Here is a 21,437-nt window from a genome sequence, read left to right as displayed (position 1 = left end):
GGCTTATACCCTGCTTAGTTTGAGGTTGATTCAATCTACCGTGCCATGTTATCAAACCTTGTCCTCCTAAACACCTCAGGCAGGAGTTTGGAGAAGCAAAATGACTGCTGTGCTGCTTTGAAAATAAATTGAAACTCCTGAGTGAAATGTGAAAAGCTGTGTGACCATGCATTCAAAATGTTTGGTGCTGCAGAGTCTAGCAGAATAGGTCAGAAGACAGATATAAGACCCAAGGTGATTAACAATTCTCAAAATCTTATCACTGTTCCTTTATACTGACTTTGTCTTTTCTCTCTCCCTCCCTCTGTGTGTGTGTGTGTGTGTGTGTGTGTGTGTGTGCGTTCAAAGGTTGGAGGTCACACCATGCTGCCAATCCGCTGGATGCCCCCTGAAAGCATCATGTACAGAAAGTTTACCACAGAAAGTGATGTTTGGAGTCTAGGGGTTGTCCTCTGGGAGATCTTCACCTACGGCAAACAGCCTTGGTACCAACTCTCCAATAATGAGGTACAGAACACAGCACAGTCACTTATTTTAAAATAAATAACATTTATTTATATTCCAACTCCAAACACGGCAGCAGACACAAAATCATGTGAATAAACCTCAAGCTTGCGAACGTAATTGATCCATTACAGTGGCATAAACCTAACAAAAAGAAAAGTAAAAAAACAGCTTTATGTAAATGTTACCTTGACAGCACTTTCAGCTTAATGAATAATGGCAAACAAAACGCTGAAGCCAACATCCTAATCATTTATTACATTGCATTTGGTTTGAAGTAGGATCAGGTCTGGTAGTGCAGAGATGAGATGAAGTGTAGAATAAAAAGATTTTAACAAAAAAAAGGGGGAATATTAAGTCTTTTATTTCAGCTCAGCTAAACACACAGTCAAATTACAAACGATAGTAATATATAGTAATAGAAAACCAACTCACAGGTTCTACTGTGTGAAATACACAGCCAGCTCAAAACGGTCTCTGTGTAAGCAGTAACTGTTCTGTATCAATAAAAATCAGACGTATACATTTAGTAAACGGCTGAACGTATCTCCTGAATAATAAATGATTCTTACAAAACCCTGTTTCTGGAAAACACACCGCAGTGTTTCACCCTTCAACCCTTCACCTTAACCTCTACCTGAACCATATAATGACCTCAGCTCTGGTTACAGCTTTCTAACCCTGTCTTACTCTGGTTACACCCAAATTCAACCTTTACCCTTTAAGTCCCACTGTAGTCTTTTCGCATTTGCATTTCTGAAACATCTGCTGATTTGCAATCCACTGAGCTCGTGACCCAAATCTGATACTCAAGATATTTTTTACACAGGATGTGGAGTTTTGATCCAAAACGAAAATACCAGTATCTACTCTTACAAACTGACAACATGCTAACACACTTACAGATTGTATCCTCATTCATTTAGTGATATTGAGTGATGTTTTACAATGTGTTACTTTTTTAAATGGATATAAATTTGGTGGGGATTTAATAGAAATCATTAATTAATTTTACACACGCATACATTCATTTTTTAGTAAATAATGAAAAAGCTTATTATATGATAAGCTAATAATAGTGTAGACCTTTTTCAAACCATTGCCAGAAAATGATGTACTAAGAAGACAGTAGTTAGGTTTCCCTCATCCTGAGTGAGATTGAATTATTTCTATAGTGGTATATGTAGGTAAATGTACTGCAGGAAAATGTAGTAAACAGTCACTGGGACATTTTCATCACATACCACTGCAGTGAGCTCAAACTTTTTTGAGCACTTTCATCTGTACTGGAGTTTAAACTTACTAAAAAAGTTCAGCTTGAGTTGAAGGGGTTGCTACCGTTTGTTTTTGTTCTGTAACCGAGAGAGAAGAGCTTGACGTCTGTCATTCTGTTTCTCCCTCCATAGGTGATAGAGTGTATAACCCAGGGCAGGGTGCTGCAGCGCCCCAGGACATGTCCTAAAGAAGTGTACGACCTGATGCTGGGCTGCTGGCAGAGAGAGCCGCACATGAGACTCAACATCAAAGAAATCCACGGTCTGCTCCTCAATCTGGCCAAGGCCTCGCCTGTCTACCTGGATATACTGGGCTGAAAACAGGAGCAGAGTCTCTGGATACAGGATGTGTGACTGTGTGTGAGTGTGTGTGAGTGTGTGTTTAGGTGGGGATTATTGTATCTAAGTGTGTATGTGCATTTCAGGTCTGCGTATGTGTGTGTGCGTGTGTGTGAGAGAGAGATAGGTTTGACTTGGCGAGACCTCAGTGTGTGCGAGGCTCGTGCAAGTGTGTACGTGCAAGGTGCTGCTGTACAGGATGTGAAGTTATTCTCGAACTCTTAAAGGCAATCAAAAAAGTCCCTCAGTTCATCCCCGATATCGCATCCTTTCTCCCTGCCAATTTCCTCTCCTTTGTGCATCTCTACCCCTTCCCGCCTTCCTCCCCGAAGAGACATTTAACGAAGAGTAATTTAGCTTCGGGGAAAAACAGCTTCTCACTTCTTTTCAAATGCTTTAAACTGACTGGAACTGAATTGATGAAACCTGATTAACAGGACATGAAATTAGTGACTCATCCCTCGCTGCCTGTTGGACAACAGGACTCGTGAAATTTCAAGGAGATGCAGCGTTTGGGAAAGGATTTCCAGAAGCTTCAGTCATTTGTGTCTAAATATGAGACTGTACATTGGTGAGACGCTTCAGAGGAAATGGCTCCGAGAGATGTCGAGCCATAAAGACACTGTTTTCCCCTCTCATCCTGTCTGTCCGTCTTTCTGTCCGTCTGTTTCTGCAAACTGTACACAAGTATTAATGTCAGTATTCAACCTAAATGGGTTGCTGAAGAGACTACACATAGTATAATAATGATACTAATAGATACTTTATTAATCCCCATTGTGGAAATTTATCGTGGACACTTCTGGACATGGACATGTGGCCAGGAAACGAGCCGCTGATCCTGGGGCCCACAGACGACTGTCCTGCAAACGGAGTCCCGGTCACCCCCAATAGACTGACCAAAAAAGGAAGAAATAAAATTAGGAGCTGAGATAGCAAAATAATTTTTGGATGGGTGAATTTCACCAATTGCAAAAAGCCTAACAAAGGTATTCCACTACACTGTAACTGTAAATGCTGAATACTAGAAATGCAAAAAGCTCCTTGGCACTGGGCTACAATATCAAAACAAAACAAAAAATGTTGGGCTATTTGTACTCACATCCACTACTGCATTGTTTTCTATGACATTTTACTGTGCTGGACTATCACGCAGCACACGGTAACATCATGAGTATTTTTTTTCCCCACCTCAAAGTGACAGATGCTTCACTTGTGATGTCAATTGCTCATGTCGGAGGTCAATTGATTCATTTGTCTGCAGCTGTCCGACAATCCACCAGGTCCTAGTGTCGAGGTGGGGGAGGGACGGTGTAAAAGTTGCTAAAGAAGGCATGGGTTTTGAGTGGTCACATGTGTGTGTGGCGGCGCTGAAGAAGGTGTGGTTCATCTGGTCAACCCATATTAAATCATCAAGGCTTTCAGCACTCAGATATCCTTGAAAACCACATCTGTGCTAGAGGGGATGCACACAAAACACACAGACACATCCCTTCATCTTCACACACACACACAAACACACACTCTGAAAGACACTCAAAACGGGCCGAGAAGGAAATTGAATTGTGCATGTTTTATTATTTGAGCGGTGCAGTGCTTTAGCCAGGCTCTGTCCTCCATAATGGTGTAATGTATATTTCATTACAGCCTAATGGGCTCCATTAGCACAGTCTCCTCACAGACATTCAAGACTTATTGTTTTATGGCTGAGAAGGAAGGATGGAGAGATGGATAGGAGTGGAGAGGTGAAGGAGAAGAAAAACAAAAGGAGGAGCAGCGGCGACGAGGAGTAAGAGCAGAGGTAATAATGCATGCGGGGAAGAAATGGAGAGGAAGGGACAGAGTTCAGAATGGAGGCAGTGGGGTAGAAAGGAGAAGACGGTCGTAGTGAAAATGTAGGAAATGTGGAAAGGAGGTGTAAATGTCCTCAGGGAGAGAGTGTGAGTGAACATCCATCACTACTGTGGCCTGCAGTTGTTCTGTAAGCCACAACTTCAACTTCACGCTCCCATCACATTCCTGTGGCTGCCCTCAACCACACACACACACACACACATTTTTCCTCTCCGTGTCTCTCTCCACACACACATTTTACTGGCAGTTCACCAACAGCTTACACCGAAATAAACTGGATAATTCACCACACATCCCCATTATTGAGAACCACTTCACTCACTTACAGCACAGCTCACATATCTGGTCGAACGCTTGCAGACACACTGTATATAAAACAGCTCACATGCATGCAAAGATACACATTTAATGTTTTGGCATTTTACTGGAGGATATTTTACTCTTTACAGATGTATTAAGAAGTCATAATCACTGCGGTTTCACTTACAACCATTTAAATCCGATCAATCTGGAATTATAAGTTCTTTATTAACAAGAGCACTTGATGGTTTGATGTTTGTGAACTTGAAAATGTTGATTTATTGATTTATAGTATTATTATTTATAAATTAAAAACTATTTTGTACATTACTTTCTATATCTAATGTTGCCTTTTGCAACAACAAACAGACTGAAATCGAACATTGATTTAATTGATTATGTTTCTGCAAATGTACATTATTATCTTGAGTGTAAGTATTTTTATGTCGGGCTCCCTCTTAACAGCTCCCTAACCTGTCCTCATTTGCAGTGTGCTCTACAACAGGGATGGATGTTTTACCAGTCTGAGATACTGTCGATTGTTGTCACCTGCCACAGTGTGAAGTGAAGGGTTAATGCAGGCTAACAAGGTCCTCAAAATCCATCTCTGCTGTATAGTCAAGTAGAGTTTGCACTAAGTGAGCATGCTCAACACAAACTTAAAAAAAAAACGTGCCACATGATAAAGTGCAATAACAGAGGGCAGGGTGTGTGAGGGCCTGTGTGCGTGAGCTGGAAAAAACTGTGAGAAACAAAGAAGAAACATACAAACTAATACACCAGTGCGTAAAACAGAGTGGAAGCAGCTGGCTTCACTGTGTGTCTGCGCTACCTGCTGTATTTCCTTTTTCAAAAAAAAAAAAAAAAAAGAAAATGTAATGAACCATGTCGAGGTAGACAGCGGTGATGTTTTGGCAGTTTTAAGAAGAGGCTGTGAGAGGGATGTTTGCTATGATGAAGACTTGTCAGCACAACGCACGAGCCGTCTGTGAAACTTTGCATTTCTGCCTCAGATCAAAGATAATGGTCAAACAAATAAAAAAAAAAAGAGGAAGGAAGACAACCACTGCTGTATGAACGGACACCTTAAACAAGGAGGGACTGACAATCACACACTTCTCTCTTTCTCTCTCTTATTCAAGTGACCTACTGTAAAATAGACTATTCAACCGACTTTCCTCTTCTATGCTGCCTCTACTGTATGTGATAGTCTTAACCTTTAGTCTCTAGAAGTGCTACTTTGTTTTTTGTTTGTTTTGTTTTTTTTCTTTTTGTAAAAAATGAATCAACAGCGAGAGGAATGAAACAAAAATACATGTACAAATGTGAATAAGCTGCAGAAAGAAATACGCGTCGCTAATTGCCGTGTCCGAGACTGTGTCAGTATCTAGATTGTACTGTTTTCCTTCTCTTTCTTGTCTTACAAGTGGACAGCAGGGGAAATGGGATTCACACTTGGGATTCACAAATAACACTAAATGACATACAGCAGCCTCTGGGATGCAGAGCGATGTTCGTTCATCCTCCTGGCAGTGTGTGTGTGTGTGTGTGCATGTGTGTGTGCGTGTGTGTGTCTGGAGAAGGCTGATTGATGTAAGAGTCAGTCAGGAGGAGGGATCCCTAGGCCAGGTTTAGACTTTAGCCAAATCCCAGTTCAGATGCAACAACAAACTGGTTTGTTGTCACTGTTCACCCGTTCAAGATTAATGACTTTACCTGGTCACATAGGACTGAGGTTAGTATTATGGCAGCTACAATTTATGGAATCGCCCATTTGCTTTATATATGATTTAGAAATCAGCTGCCTTCTCTGCACAGCTTGCTAAAGCCTAGGTTTCCGTATATCAGCAATATTAACCGATACTTTCTTTTGCCTATCGCCTCACTTTAACATAAACATTGTGGTGAGATTGGGCCAAACCGTGTGATTCAGTGAACCGAAGCCTATTTCTCACACAGTATAGATACACGTTGCTACTTTGGGAGTGTTATGATCCATATCACATTTAAATCCCTCTCGCTTACAACCCCAAGCTAATAGAGCTGAATACCAGAAAGGTCACGATCAAGATTACCTTTTGTGCTTGAATGCTTTTGGAGGCCCAACATCCTGAAGAATGTAACACCAACAAAACTGCTTCTCTGCAAAAAAAAAAAGTAAAAGACAAAAAAACTAAAGAAAGAAAAAACTGTGATTTTGCTATATGCAGTATCTCAATGTAAGGTTTCTGTACAAAAGACGTGTTCACATTTCATTTCTATGCCTAGAAATCCTCATTGAAAATGGAAGAAAACATCTGTATTGCAAAGCACACGAGGTGATTAAACCTGGAAAGATTCCGGTGCAGCTGATGCTTGTCTTCGCAAGCACGCTTTGGTTTGGTACCGTAAAAGCAAACGGTTTGATAGCACCCATCTGCCGCTGGTGAACACACACAGGAACACACACCAGAAGGAACTTGTACAGTCATATTTTTTGCGTGGTGCAAATGACCATAGTGAGTCATGATGGTAATGATGATGATGATGATGATGATGATGATGATGATGATGAAATGATTTCTTCTCTGAACATGGACCAGTCTGTCGTGATACAATGTAATTAATAAAAAGTGTTATGTCACCTCAAAGCTCCAGCAAGTTAATCCACTGAATAGTTGAGTGTGTGCGTGAGTGTGTGTGTGTGTGTGTGTGATAGAGAGAAATAAAGAAACAGAGTGTGGAAATAGAAAAAACAGAAAGTGAGGGACTTTTCAAGAAATAGAAAATGCATTCAGGCATGCTCAGGGCTGTTATGAGATGAACAGAAAAATATGCTAAATTGAATTCGGTGATAGAGCTGGAGTGTTTGAGCGATCCGACGCCGCTGCTATTTTATTAATCCCACTACAAATCCAGTGTCTTTTAAGGGAAAAAAAGCTGACTTGGTTTGCAGATTAGGAGCAGGCTGAGGGCTTTTGCAGGGAATTGTACTAGCAAATTGGACAGGAGAGTACGGCTAAATCCCTGACGCAATTAAGCAACATCTGAATTAATATGTTCTTTTTACACAGGGCTCTGTCTCCAATTTATCTTTTAATAAAAACGACACTGGAAAGGAAATGAGAAATGCACGAGGTGGCACAAAATTCACCTTGGTGTTAGTGTGCATGTATGTGTGTGTGTGTGCGTGCGTGTGTAAGTAGCAGGATAAGGAGCTAGGGAAAATACCTAGACTCAGCAGACTGTTCAGCATGTGTGTGAACGTGAACGTTTCTATGTGTATGATGTAAAGAAAGTGAGTGGTAGTAGTGCTCTCCTCGGTGCACAGTGGAGAATTCCTGGACTCAGCACTTCAACCTCATAAATAACACTTTTAATCAACTGAGACAGACACACACACGCGCGCACACACACACACACACCCACAGTTGTAAAGATGAGGGCTGTAAAAGCTGATCTACTGTATGTCTTGGTGAGACAAGCACAGAAGAACAGTTCCCACTGTGAGGCACTGAATGGCATCTTCATGGTGCAGCAGCAGAAAGTTTACAGCACGTAACCAAAATGTCCTGAGTTTAAATCAAGCTACACATCCTTGTCACAACATTTCCCTTTCATTCTGCCTGAAGACAGAATTACTACACCACCCTGATCTCAATTAATACATGATTAACCTCAATAAGTCTGGTCTAGAAAAGGGACTGTAGGCGAGACCAGAGGAAAGAGGAAGAAGAATATATGAGTAAGTTGCTTTAGCAACTGAAATTACTTCAAATTGATTGGTTTAATGTGAGTATCTAAGTAATACTGCTTTTGGCATGTTGTCTTGTCAGGAGTCTGGGATCCAGTGGGTCTAAGCTTTGATGTAAATAAAGCTTGAACCTCCTACCCTCCAAATCAAACCTGTGCCCCAAAAAGGTAATATATTTATAATTAAATCGCAGCAGAAAATAAAATTTAGAGGAAACATTATGCCTAATGAATTTTCTATTATCATAATGAAAGTTAAAGAACAAGTTCAATCAGAAACAAAAAAAAGATGAGTTCTGGGAGCATTCACCCAAATTTCAACCGAGGCCAAATCCAAAGGAATCATCACCTACTATTTCTTTTAAAACACGTATCGGCAAAGGGGACAAAAAGCACCAACATTGTGTCTTTGTCTCCTTCACTGTGCTAATATCACAAATTTGTGTACTTGGCAAATTGCGAAGACTGATATTGACTGTAACAGTAAACTATTCACAGTCCTGCAAAAAAAAAAAAAAGTCTGTCTAGGCTTCAAGGTTGTCCACAGTTTTCACACATACAAACTTTTTTCATTTGAATAATGAAAGATGAATAATTACTGGTACATTTCGGATGAAGAACTGACCAGACAGGCCAAAACAAAACGAAGGCAGAGAACACAGCAAACAGACAGGTCGGTGCAACAAAAAGCAGTTTATCAAAATAAAAGAGCAGAGCCAGCTTTTGAGATTGCAGGCAACCAAAAGTGCTGAGGGAAAAAGCTGGCAGTTCAGTTTATGTTCAAAACACGGACAACCCAAAGGAAAACAGACAAAAACAAGCGAAACACTAATGCAAACGCAGTCCAAACTGGCAAAACACGGGGAGAATGTGGTTTGACAGTTGGGACTGGAGCTCAAAATGTGAACGTGGGTTCTGGGAGCGAATCAGGAATCAGGTGTGTGTGTGTGTGTGTGGCAGAGAGGAGAAGGAAGAGTTCAGAAACGTAAGAGCAAGCAAAGAAATAATGACGGGTCACAGGATGATGGGGACTCCGTTCTATAACCTGAGAAAAGGAAACCTATGATTAAGTAATGAGAAGAAAACACACGACCTTCTCATCATTAAAAGAAGCAGGGGAACATTTTATGGGTTCCACTAACTGAAAACAGTACCTGTAAACACTCAGAGTTCAAAGGCTGACAAAGCCTCCCAAATTAGTGGTGAAACATAAGGAAAGATGATTTATCACCCGACCTGAGTGACTAAAGCTCTACAGAGATCTTATCTCACCACCTTTCAACATCTTCCAGCCAATGAAATGATGGCGGCCGAGCCGAGGGGTCTCTATCAACCGTGCTGTACATCAAAGCCTCCACAACACAGTTGTTAACTACAGCCTGCCTCTGCCTTAATACTATACTATTAGCCGTAGCCTCATCCTAGAAAAGCTGAAAGCTGCAGGAAGGAGCAACATTTGGTCTGAGGAAATCTGTGATTATTACGGAAACAAAGGCTCCGAGAGCAAACAGACAACAGAACGACGGCTCGGCGGAGACAAAGGCGAAGCGAGACAAAGCTGCTTGACGTGGACCAATTAGAGATGTTTAAAGCAATGACAGGCGGTCATTAGTGGTTAAGTCCTCACTGCTGCACCTGCGTGGTGACATCATCGGCACCACAGGAAGATGTGTACAAGTGGATGTGTCCTCCGCAAATGTGTGCACGAGTGATTTATGGTTGTTCCCAGCATAGTAATATCAAACATAATGAATGTTTTTTTTTTTTTTTCCTTCAGCAAGGTTTTATTAAATCTCTCCTTTCCCCATTTAAACAGGATTCAGCTGAATGTGATCCAAGAGAACTCGGTTTTGTTTTCTTTATGAGAAAAAAGGGACACGTTGGATTTCTGAAACTCACAAGAACAATGCCTAATGGTTTTTATGGTTGTTTAGCAGTGTTAGTATATCACAGTGTTGTCTGGACTTTTATACATTTATTTAGATTAATAGATATTGTATTTGTATTTATACTTGGTGTAAATATGCAAAGTATAAAATTATTTAAAGAGATATTTTTCAAACATGCTATTTCACAGGTAAGAAACAAACTTAATATTAACGCTCATATGTCCACATATTAAAATTTCCTGTTCATCAGCCAGTTCCCTTTGGTTTTTCACACAGCACATATAATATTCCAAATGTCAGTGTGCTACATATAAATAACTAAACCACACCACAGGCTGGAGCCTTTATTGGTCTGAAATAGCAACATACTTTATTCATTTGAATTTATGATATGTTAACATGTTATTTATTCTTTCCAAAGTTATTCAAACTTGCTGTGATACTGAAAAGGTCAGTAGTAAATTAAAGGAGAGGTCATGCCCTGTTTTCATTATTCACATTTAACTAAAACCAGATTCTTCTTCTAAACTGCTTTTGTATGAAAGTTACTCTGTGAATAAGTCACAAATGAATGGTTTGATATCCGTTCTCCTGTCAGGGAGTTACTTTAGTACTTTATACTTAGTATATGAGTAAATACTGGTCAGTGAGGACTAGCAGTAATGGCTGATATGAAACAAAAAACAAAAAAGGATGATACAATATTAGGATGATAGAACAAATACAGATATAAAAACAACATTTTTCCAGATCCCTCAAATGACCTCCAGTGAGAATGGCACTCTCAAAGCACAAAAAGGTTCCCTCCCAGAGGACCACATCAAAATGGAAAACACAGAAAAACAGGACAACCTCGTGAACGAGAGCCATTCCTCATCTTCTGTCTCCTCTTGCTCCTGCAAGAGTTTCCTGTTCCAACAAAATGGAACAGCCGGTGGCTTTATCAAGATTTATGAGCTAAATCATCATTGGAAATATAAGACACTTGTTGGGACACAAGGGGAGATGGGAGAGGAGGGAGAGCAGGCAGAGAGGGAGAGAGAGAGAGAGATGGCGTTGGCGAGAGAAGAAGGGGAAAGATGAGACAGCGTGTGAGACAAACACCAGAGACAGAGAAACAGAAGGATCCTTTGGTGAGAGCAGACGTCTAGACTCGATCCAGAAAACTATCGTCAGTGCTGTCTTTCTCTCTACATGTGCTGACATCCCATTTGAAAGCTGTTATTAAGCGAAACACTAAAAACAAGCAGAAGTGCAGCAGAGATAAGGGGCTGAATGGACTGGAGACTAAATGAGGTGAATCTCAGAGTTCATGAGCTGCAGCTGTAGTAGTATGTGACCCCTCGTAATGATGCACTTAGTTTTCTCGCTTCCTCAACACGCGCGGTGTTTTGTTTTAATCTAGTTTGGTTTCACAAGCACTGTTTTAAACGGAGCTCGACGATTATTAACTCAGCTCCACGCGCCACCGCCCGTGTGCTGGCCCAGGAAACACCAGCACAGTGCCGCTCATGGCTGTTGACCACTGGTGTAAACAGATGCCTTACAGGAGCGTCGTTTACTATGGGTTTCTGAACGCCACACTGCAAAATAAACCTAGATTAAAAGAGCAGAAAAAAAAGAATTATGACCTCTTTGTCTTTTTGGTCACTACAGTGGACACCATCGCCATCATCACTCCATTACTCCACACTTTGTGCATTTAGACATTAGATAAGGTTAATGTAGGTGTTTGCCTTAATTTGGTTGGAAGTGATTAGTCCACCTCTCCTGCTGTTTATTTAGGTCCAACAACCACTACCACTATAGACCTCAGCAGCGTGTCCCATGGTGGCCGCAGGCCCAGAGCTCTATGAAAGCATTGTATTATCAAATCAGAGTCATCCAGTGTAGTCAGCGCTGCCTTGAGATATTTGTTTACATATTCCAAAGCCTAGGTAAGGCCATCTCTAATTTCAGTCCGCCCTTTCTTTGCTTCCTCTTTATTAGGTATTTCAAAAAGAACTCAGCTCCCTTTTCACATCTGAGTAAACAATTTGATTGACTGGTCAGTATTCTAGCTCCGTCTCTGTCTCTGACCCATCATCGCTGGGCTGGATAAGTGGGTTAACATCGCTGTTGCTCTACTTGGCTGGTCTCTCATATTTATCAGATCTTATTGTCATTTTACTTTTAGCTTATCCCCTTCATTATTCCCATCAGCGAAGTCCTTTCATCATTCCAGAAGAAAACTATTAATTTAATGTGTTATGTACAATAAAGATACAAATGTTAAATTAATCAAAACACAGTAACTGGTTTAAGTGTTCGGGTCATTTTAAGGCACTGTCTGTTTTCTGATCTCCACTTATTTTTGCTTTATTCCCAATTCTAACCTACTTCTAATCAGTCTTGTGTGGTATCTGCTGAATATTTTATTGTGGAAAAAATACAGCTTTAATCAACATTCAAACTGTGAAGTGTGTGATAAATGCCAACCCTCATTATTTTTGCAGCCTGTGCCACCTTTAATGAGTTTCGCATCTGTCCACTGAACAATACAACACACTATAAAATGACTGCTGAGCCGTGTGTCTCCTCAAATTGAATCAAGTGTATCTGGAACTGGCTGAATTTCATATGACTGACTAATGAATTGATGTAAGTGACATAAACCTAACTAAATCTGCTTCATTCTCCCTTTCTGAGATGTTAATGATAACTGCTGGTGTGTTTCCTGTTGTAAACAGAGCTTTCAGAGGAGGTGGAGGACTAGTGGTGACAAGGGGAAAAAGAAATGTGAGGAGACATTGAAGGCAGAAACAATAATACTGGGATGGAAATGAATAATTTGGTCACAATAAATACATCAGGGACGGACAAAGAAGAAAAATGGGGCAACGGATGCAGTGAGATAGAGAGAATACAAACAAAGGAGCTAATCAATTGAAAGGGGACAAAGTGAGGAGAGCAATAATAAACCAACCAAAAATAAGAGTGAATTCAAACTAGGTGCAGGCAGAGCAATCAACCATCAGCAACCAAAACACTAGGGAGCCTCGTGCAGAGAGAGCTATAGAGCGAGCAGGCAGCAGAGGAGTGCCAGTGAACGAGGGATGGACTTTTGATGGAGTCTCATCTGGAGTGTTTATGACGAGGCAGCGCCAGCAACGTAATGAGTTGTCTGATCAATCTTTCCTCCTTGCTCTGCTGGATCAATACTACTGTTTTGACATCCTACATTAAGCTCTAACTAATTGCCTGATTGCTAAATGCATTTAAGAAGGAAGAAAAAAAAAACATATCCAGGGCAATCAATAATGCAATCACACCAGTGACTCTCCTGTACTGCCAAGGGAGGAGAGATGTGCTGATGTGTGTGTGTTTTGTTTGTTTGTTTGTTTGTTTGTTTGTATAGATGCGTGTGTGTGAGTCCAGTAAGTGTTAAGGGCCAAACGGTTACCTGCATTATGAATTGTGCAACCTTTGGATGTATTATCTCTGTGTTGTGTGTTGGGGAGCTGGGAATTGTGGTCAGGGGAGGAGAGGAGAATAGAGTGGTGGTGTATTTGGGGTTTGAACATCAGCGGCCTCAGTGGGACAGTTAGACTTGGTTCACAGCTCTGTGGCTAAACCACCAAGACTTAAAAACAGCACTCCCTAACAGGTCATATAAGCAATAAAAGCTCCATTTAATAACTATCATGCATGGATATTGGTAAGAATAAATATCCATTTTGTCTGTCTCTGTCTCTTCTACAGTTTTTTGGTGAGAAGTGGTGTAAAAGAGGCAACTATGAGCTCAGGGGGCAAAGGGGGCAAGACACAGAAAGACGACACATCAGGAGCAACGGCACATTTCCTGGTGGCCACAAAGTCTTTTGGCACTTAACAGCAATAATATAGCAAGAGAGAATTAGTTGACAAACCGCCCAGAATACATGCATTGGGCACTTTCACAGTTGCAAGGTCAAACAATGTGCCAGGGGTCAAACGTTCTCTCATTCGCATATTGCAACCGTCTATCTACATGTTGTAAGGGACCAGGTTAGTCAAAACCACTCACACAGGGCATGCACAGAAAGGAGCTAACAACACTGACAGGCAAACAGCCTGTGGGCTAAAATACTTACTCTTTCACCTTCGTGGAGAAGTTTAGCACTGAGTGCAACACAACAATCATATGGCATTAAAGGAAATAACAAAACAAAAAACAAACAAGAAGCCTAGACTATGGGGCTTCATAGCATATACAGGCTATTGAAAGTGCACACATTGTACATAGAAACAGGCGACAGTAACATCACCATAGGACATCCGTGGACATACACAGCCCTCATGTTAATTGATTTTAATAAAAAAGAAAGCAGAGGCCATCTGCCTCGGCCGGTTAGGAAGAGTGAAAGGAAAGAGAGAAAAGCACAAGCAACAAAAGAACAACAACAAGGAAACAAAACACAAACAAAGGCACATTGGAAACATGCAGTACAGAAGCTATTTTGTTTTTGCTGCCCCCAAGTGACCTGAAAAATCTGTGATTGTGGTTTTAAATGTTCCTGACAGTGGCACCAAGGTGTTCTTAGGGAACCCAAACGGTCAGCAGCAGACCTTTTCCAAATCAAATGACAAAATATGCAGTCTGTAATTCTTCTACAGGACAACACAGAGCGGTTTTCTCGTCAGACAAAGTAATGGTAATGGGTAAAAATAACTACTTTAGTAATTATTTAGTAAGGTTTTTAACAGTCTTTCACAATAACCTCATCTGGTGACGAAGACCATGTCATAACAAAAAGAAGGAGAGTAAGTGGACTTTGAATCGTGTGTGTGTGTGTGTGTTTAACATGTTGGTCAGCACTAACTAGGTCAGGGCCGGGCCAGTTGACAACACTGGATCTTCTCTCTTCTTCTCCCCTCCTCAAAACCGTGGGGGATAAAAACCCTTTTTCATTAATTTTTCAGACAAGTGGCCCTTCACGCGCTGAAGAGCCCCTCTCCTACAGTTGGTTCATACATTTTTAACATGGAGAAACACACTGCACAAAATGCCACCGATTTAAAGTGCAGGTATAAGGGTAGCTGACCTGGTCGCTTGTTATTTTCACAATTCACATCCTTTTCATACCGCCCGATTCAGGGGCCGGCAATGAATCATGAAAAGAACTTAAGAGGAGGCCCTGAAAGACGAGCACGGACGACAAAACACATACAAGCCGTGCAAAGTGTCGACATAAAAAAAATGATCAAAACAGCAGAGCTTTGTGGGACGACACTCAGGGAGACACTGTGCAATGATTTCCATGAACTCCCAAATTCCAACTTAAAGCCACGCTGACATAAATTGTGATTTTTGAATTCTGCAGGAGGTGCTAATTGCGTGTAGATGATATCGTGATGACAGTGTGATTAGGCACCATGTCTCTAGTTACTCAACAATATAGTTTGATTTTCTTAAATAGCACTGATGAAGCAAATCCAAACTCGTGTGTTAAAACATGTGTTAGTATTATCCTGATAAATCACAGAGCTGAAACAATCTCTTCACTATTGAACTAGCTGACATAAATAAATTAAAACCACATCTGTGATTTACATATCGAGTAATATTAGTAAGCAAGTAATTTTCTCTATTTCATGAACGTGTTTATTGTAACATGTCTGCCATCATTTCCTGCTGCTTCATTTCCACCTCTGCGACGTCCATATGTCTATATTTCTATATGTCTATATGTCCCCTTTTCTCCTCTCACTCCTCCCCTCTGCTCCACCCTTGTCCCTGACTGTTCATCTTCTCATCTGTTTCCATATCTCTGCTATTAAAACAACTAAATTATTAAACCTACAGTGATAATCAATCAATAACACTCTTTCTTAGAGGGATAGACCGCTCAATAATTGACTAATCCTGAGGGAACCTCTGCCCCCAGTGAGTAAAAGACAGTGTGTGTGTGTGTGTGTGTGTGTGTGTGTGTGTGTGTGTGTGTGTGCGCAAAGGACGACCACTCAGTTTGTATTTGGTGCACCTGCATGTGCCTGTTGTTCCCTTTGACTGAGGTGAGTCTTATTAATGTAGACCGGCTCTAATGAGGGTCACGGAGGACTAATTAAACCCTTAACTTTCATTTCTACAGAAGCGAAAGAAGAACGCCATCAACGCATGTCATCAGGATGACTAAGCCACAGGTGCAAAGGGTTAGAAAACGCATCGCACGCTGCGTCACACGACTCCAGCAGGTTCTTATTCATGGAGACAGTTTGATGATTCATGGATCTGTAAACTTTGAACTCTGCAGAGATGCGTGTCTTTCTAGATATTCCTGTCCTCTCCCTCTCATCACATCTTCACAGTCTTTCCTTCCTTGCACATTGTGAGATGTTTTTTTTTTCCTGGATGGGTAGAAACAGTATATAGTATGTTTGTACTGTATGTTTGTGCACAAGTTCACCAAACAAATGATCATATGTTGAACAATTCCTTTATTGGACATATTTAACAACAGATGACACAGTGTACAACCAAAGACCTTGGTCGTGTGAATTGTGCATGTTTCCGTCCGGCCCGTGTATTGTATTGCGTGTTCTTTGGAGCTTGCTGTATTGTATACACACGGATGTATTTTGGCTCCTGTGAGTCTCTGCTCTTAACATTCCAGTGAGCTTTGAAGCTCTTTCTGCCGGGAATTCTTCCCCTCATCCTCATCTCTGCCTTCTGCATCGATAACGACTCTTCTGTCAATCGCGGCAGCTCAGAAACCAACCGCCCGCCTCGACCCTTAAATTACCTCCTAAATCTTGGAAGAGGGTCGCGCCGGTTCTAACCATTAACTTTAAACGCGGCTCAACAGTCACTCAGTCAAGCTTCGGGGTCACGCAGGGGGTCACATATATTTTTTTTCCTTTGGTGGATTAGAGCCGCTTTGATTGACAGGTAAAGGGGAGAAGACGGCGCATTAGCACAAATGATGTCATGTATCCCCATAGCTGAAATCCCACTGATCATCAACACAGGGACGTTAAAAAAAAAGCCTGTGTCTCGACTTTGAAGGGCACTTTTTGACTGATCGGTCAGGTCAGCGATGTTTAGGTGTTAAACAAGCTTGTCTGTCACCTGTCACGTCTGAATTCCCAGCAGTCTTCTTATTCCTGCTGAACTACTGTGTGTTTAACATTCCTCTGTCATCTTTTCTTTGTCGATTATAAAGAAAAAGAATTTAAAAGAAGAGACTGATAATACACATACTGAAAACATTAACCAGTTTAGAGACGTGCAGTAAGCTCAGGACATCCATCGTTCAATCTACGTGGGAGACGGTTACACTTACACTTCTACTGTATCTATGGCAGATGGACTTTAACTTGCATATTAATAACACTCCTGAGACGGTGCGTGTGCCAGTCTGTCTGTGCGCTCGCCTCCCCGGCTCTAGCACCACATTCATTAAGTACCATGTGCGCTCTGCCGTCTCGACCCTGGCGTCCCGTGAACTTAACGTGCTTTGTGTGTCTGTGTGTTTCATGGATGCATTCGAACAGTGTGTTGAGAGTGTGTTAAACTGAGGGTTGGGTGCTGTTTGACCTTGCTGGCGTCCATCCATCGACGTCCCCAAGTCTCCTTTGGTCCAGGGGTCTGACTGGACGCTGACAAAGGACTATTAGTGCTGCTGTCGCTTCGTCTTTTGTGTCTTGATTCTCTCTCTCTTTGACAGTAGGTTGACACTGGAGCCCACGCTTGCTTTCTTCTTTCATTCTCAGCATTTCTTTCTTCCTGTTGTTTTCCTTCATCCAAATCCATCTGAATATCCTGTTTATCGACGCATGGTCGCATGACTTTACAACTTCATTTCTCTTGAATCCCAGTTTGTTTGTTTACTCAGTCTGACTGTATTTTCCTCTGAGCTGCAATTATTTCAATTTCCACACTTTGTCTTGCGTGACACAGCGTGGTCTGTGGTTTACTATCAAACAACATCATTTCTGGTAAAATAAAGTTATCTGGGTGAAGTCTTCTCTGTAATCCTGAATGTGTAGGCTGACACTAACACACAACAATGTTAAGACATTAACAGTATTCTTTTTCATATTCACTGTCTCAATTAGACATTTGCAAGCTCATCTTGAATTTTATACCACATATATTCCACATACCTCAAGCTACTCAGATGTAAATGTCACAAAGACATGGGATTTCATTAAAACCTGTCTTTGTTTGCCTCTGAATCTGTTCATAATTCATGTGCTTCGCTGGAGCTTTGACACACTTTCACTCTTTGAAGAACGACAACATATATGCTGTAACACAGCAGGGTTATTTTACAAATGCAGGAGTGTGTGTGTCACAGTCTAGTATCTCCGAAATTCTGTCTATGGAGCAATACTGTGTGCACTTCCTGTTTCCTACTTTGTCGGTCACTGATAACCTGATACGCCCTGGGGAGAGCTGTGGGGGCGGCGTTGGGGGAAGTGGAGGAACAGAGCCAAAGGATGAGATGGAGGAGATGTTTGAAGAGACGGGCCAGTAAAACAATGTTGCATTCAGGTCAAGTTTAAGGAAGGAGCCAAACTAAACAGGCTCAGCAGTCGTTCGTATGTGCACCACGAGAAAAGACACTCGTGATTTCCGCATCCTCTGCTTCTCTGTCAGTGGTAAATTATACTCATACTGTAGCTTGTTTCAGCTGAGTCTGAGATACTATCTCCATGTCCAACTACCGAGGACACAATCTTGTGTGTAATTCAATTCTTTTTAATTGGTTTCAAGTCTGCCTCATTTGCATATGCATGATAAGAGGACTTCTTATTGGAGGAGAGGTGGGAATGGAAATGGGCTGAAAAGGACCCACAGAGAGAGAGAGAGAGAGAGAGAGAGGGAGAGAGGAGAGAGAGAGAGAGGGAGAGGAGAGAGAGAGAGGGAGAGGGAGAGAGAGAGGGAGAGGGAGCGAGTGCTGTATAAAGGAACGGGTAAAAGAAGGAATGAATGAACAAACAAGTGAATAACAAGTGACGGGATGTGAGTAAGTGCTTCTAGAAAAATCTGTCTCTCTGGTTGCCACGGCAACGAGAGGTGCAAGTTGGCTGTGCTCCCTACGTAACCAATTATGTCTGTGTGTGTGTGTTAGTGTGTGTGTGTGTATGCACTATCTAGGGCTATTGATATGCAAAAGAGAAAAGCTGGTCCATGTGAGCTTCTGTGAAAAATGTTTTCAGGGCATTTGAATTTAACATGGTGTGTTTGCATCTGTTATCTGTGCCATGCTGTCTTCTCTCACTTTATCGCCAGCCACAATTTCTGTACTTTACACAAACACACACACAAGCGTGCGCGCGAACAAAACCCGCCATGTTCTCAATATTGTGTTTATAGACACAGTTTACAGCAAGCTGCACACAGCGGCTTGTTGCTTTACAAGAATACAATCACAAGTGGCTCCCCCTAGCGAGAGATACAATCTGTGTCACACTGCTTCGTTGAAGGAGGACTTTTAGATTTTGGTTTTGTCTTTCACCTAATCACTGGCAACTTCTGCATTAATTACAATAAAGGCCAAATAATTTACACTTTTACTTAGTAGAACTGTTTAATAATAACACACAGACAGTGAGTCTTAATAGGGAATCTATATACACGGTGTATATAATAGGATATTTTATGTGCAGTGGTGGGTGGTTAAAGGTACAATAAATACAGCTTGTATATTAATCTATTTGTGCAATATAATATATAATGCACAGATGTCAATCAGACAATCACAATTATGCAGCATCAGAAACTCTATTGTAAACAATCATGTTATACTGATGGAAATGGCATTAGTTGCACTTTGTTAGCACTTCCCTCATCTAAGCTTAGTATAAAATGTCCACATTCTCCAGATCACAGGCTGCTTTCTGCAACCTGCAGACCTCCCTGTTCAATTTTAAACTTGTTCTAATAAGCTTCAAAATGACAAAATGTGCATCTCACGAGATCACTAACCCCAGATGTTCCCAATCCTGGGGACGTGATTGGATGGCTGCCATGAAATTCACTTCACTTATTCATGTGTTTCTCAGTAGTGCAGTGTGTGATCACTTTTGTGATCCATAACCTTTTATCTAGCACCACAGCCTGTTCAAAATTTCGATTTGGGCCATACTGCGGTTATTCCTTTGTACTCCGTGGCAGCTGTATTAGCCTGTTTAATAGTTTTTGTGTATTGTTGTAGTAATGCTTTTATGCTGCCTTCTTTGTCATGTTTTTTTATGATCAGCGTGTTAGCATTGTCACTGCGAGGCAGAGTGCGAGACGTTAAAATGGATTTTATCAGGTTTCATTAAAAAAAAAAAAAAAAAAAACATTATGTACATGAATGATATTCGTGAGAAAAACATGTTGTGGAATTGGAGATGGGCTAAATTACTATGGTGTCCTGGTGTCAGGTTAAAATACTGAATATGTGAAGTGCATTCAGTGTTAGTGAGTGGCACCATTTTTAACCATTCAACCATCTCTAAAAGCACTTCACGCTATCATAATGTGTATCACTACTTATACCTTATTGAGGACTTCTGATGGTGCATTAAAACAGACACTGGTTATTCCAGTCGTGTGTGCTGTCATGACATGCAGCCTCAACACACATCTTTGTCAGGCTGTTCTTTGTGGACTTGTACCTTTTCAGAGGAGCCTTTCTGTTCCTCAGTGGGACCACCAGTGAGTCAGATAAGCAGCCAAGTTGGACTCTGGCACTAATTGGCTACGCTGTTAGGAGCCCACAGAGCCACACTTAGGCTACAGGAATAAGCTCGTCAGTGTGAGGATGGAGGCTGGGCACGGTGCCTGCCCGAACGCATGAGACAGAGACAGAGGGAGAGAGATTTCTAATTAGGGGTCTCTGATGAACATGAGAAACCTACAGAAGTAGTTCAAAACCCTCCAACCCTGTAAAACACACATACACACACTCGTCCTGTTCTGTGACCAGATCGGTTAATTGGTTGGTTGGTGCTTGTGTTTGTGGTAGTGGTTTGGAGGGTGTGAGGGGTGTCTTTAGTCCGATGCACTTCAGCTGCTCTGACTGACAGCAGGAAGAGGAAGTAAGAGCATGGGGCTGAGAGAGGAAAATAGCTTTTCTCCCTACGCTGCCTTCCGCAGATTAACATTCTCCTCCACCTCTCCAAAATGTTCTCATGCTCCTCTCTGTCAAGTCTTACTGTCGTCCTCCTCTGCATCCTTGTGTCCATTTATATCCACGTACATTCAGCATCATACAATACTTCTTGTAAAGACATTTCAGCTGGCTTTGTTACACCCCTCGGCTTGTTCATTTCCTCAGAGGCAAAAGATTATGTTGCTCAAGGCACTTAAGCAGCGGAGGTACAATGCTAAACAAATGCTTATACAACTGTGCAGCTGACATGAAGTGATTACCTACTGGTGCCCTGGTAGCCCAGAAATAAATCAAGAGGGAGTAATCCAATGCCAGACAGTGTTTTGTTGACTCGACCAGGTAGTGGTGGCGATAGCAGGGATGCTACGTGTTTCATAGGTTAATTGTCAGATTCATGTCATAGATGTAGTCCAATTACC

General features: G+C 41.5%; 1 protein-coding gene across 2 annotated transcripts in view; it reads left to right on the top strand.

Moving 5' to 3' along the window:
* The window catches only part of ntrk2a (neurotrophic tyrosine kinase, receptor, type 2a), an 86,306-nt gene extending 79,420 nt beyond the window's left edge, over positions 1 to 6,886 (top strand). For both annotated transcript variants that reach the window (XM_026343180.1, XM_026343179.1), the window contains exons 19-20: positions 349 to 507; positions 1,911 to 6,886. In XM_026343180.1, the coding sequence (XP_026198965.1) occupies positions 349 to 507; positions 1,911 to 2,096 (345 nt within the window). In that variant the 3' untranslated portion in view covers positions 2,097 to 6,886. The remainder of the gene's footprint in view (positions 1 to 348; positions 508 to 1,910) is intronic.
* Positions 6,887 to 21,437: the final 14,551 nt, after the last annotated feature.

Source organism: Anabas testudineus, chromosome 9 (genome assembly GCF_900324465.2).
Source record: "Anabas testudineus chromosome 9, fAnaTes1.2, whole genome shotgun sequence".
Taxonomy (NCBI): Eukaryota; Metazoa; Chordata; class Actinopteri; order Anabantiformes; family Anabantidae; genus Anabas; species Anabas testudineus.
The sequence above is the reverse complement of the archived record's forward strand: the minus strand, read 5'-3'. Positions and strand labels throughout refer to the sequence as shown.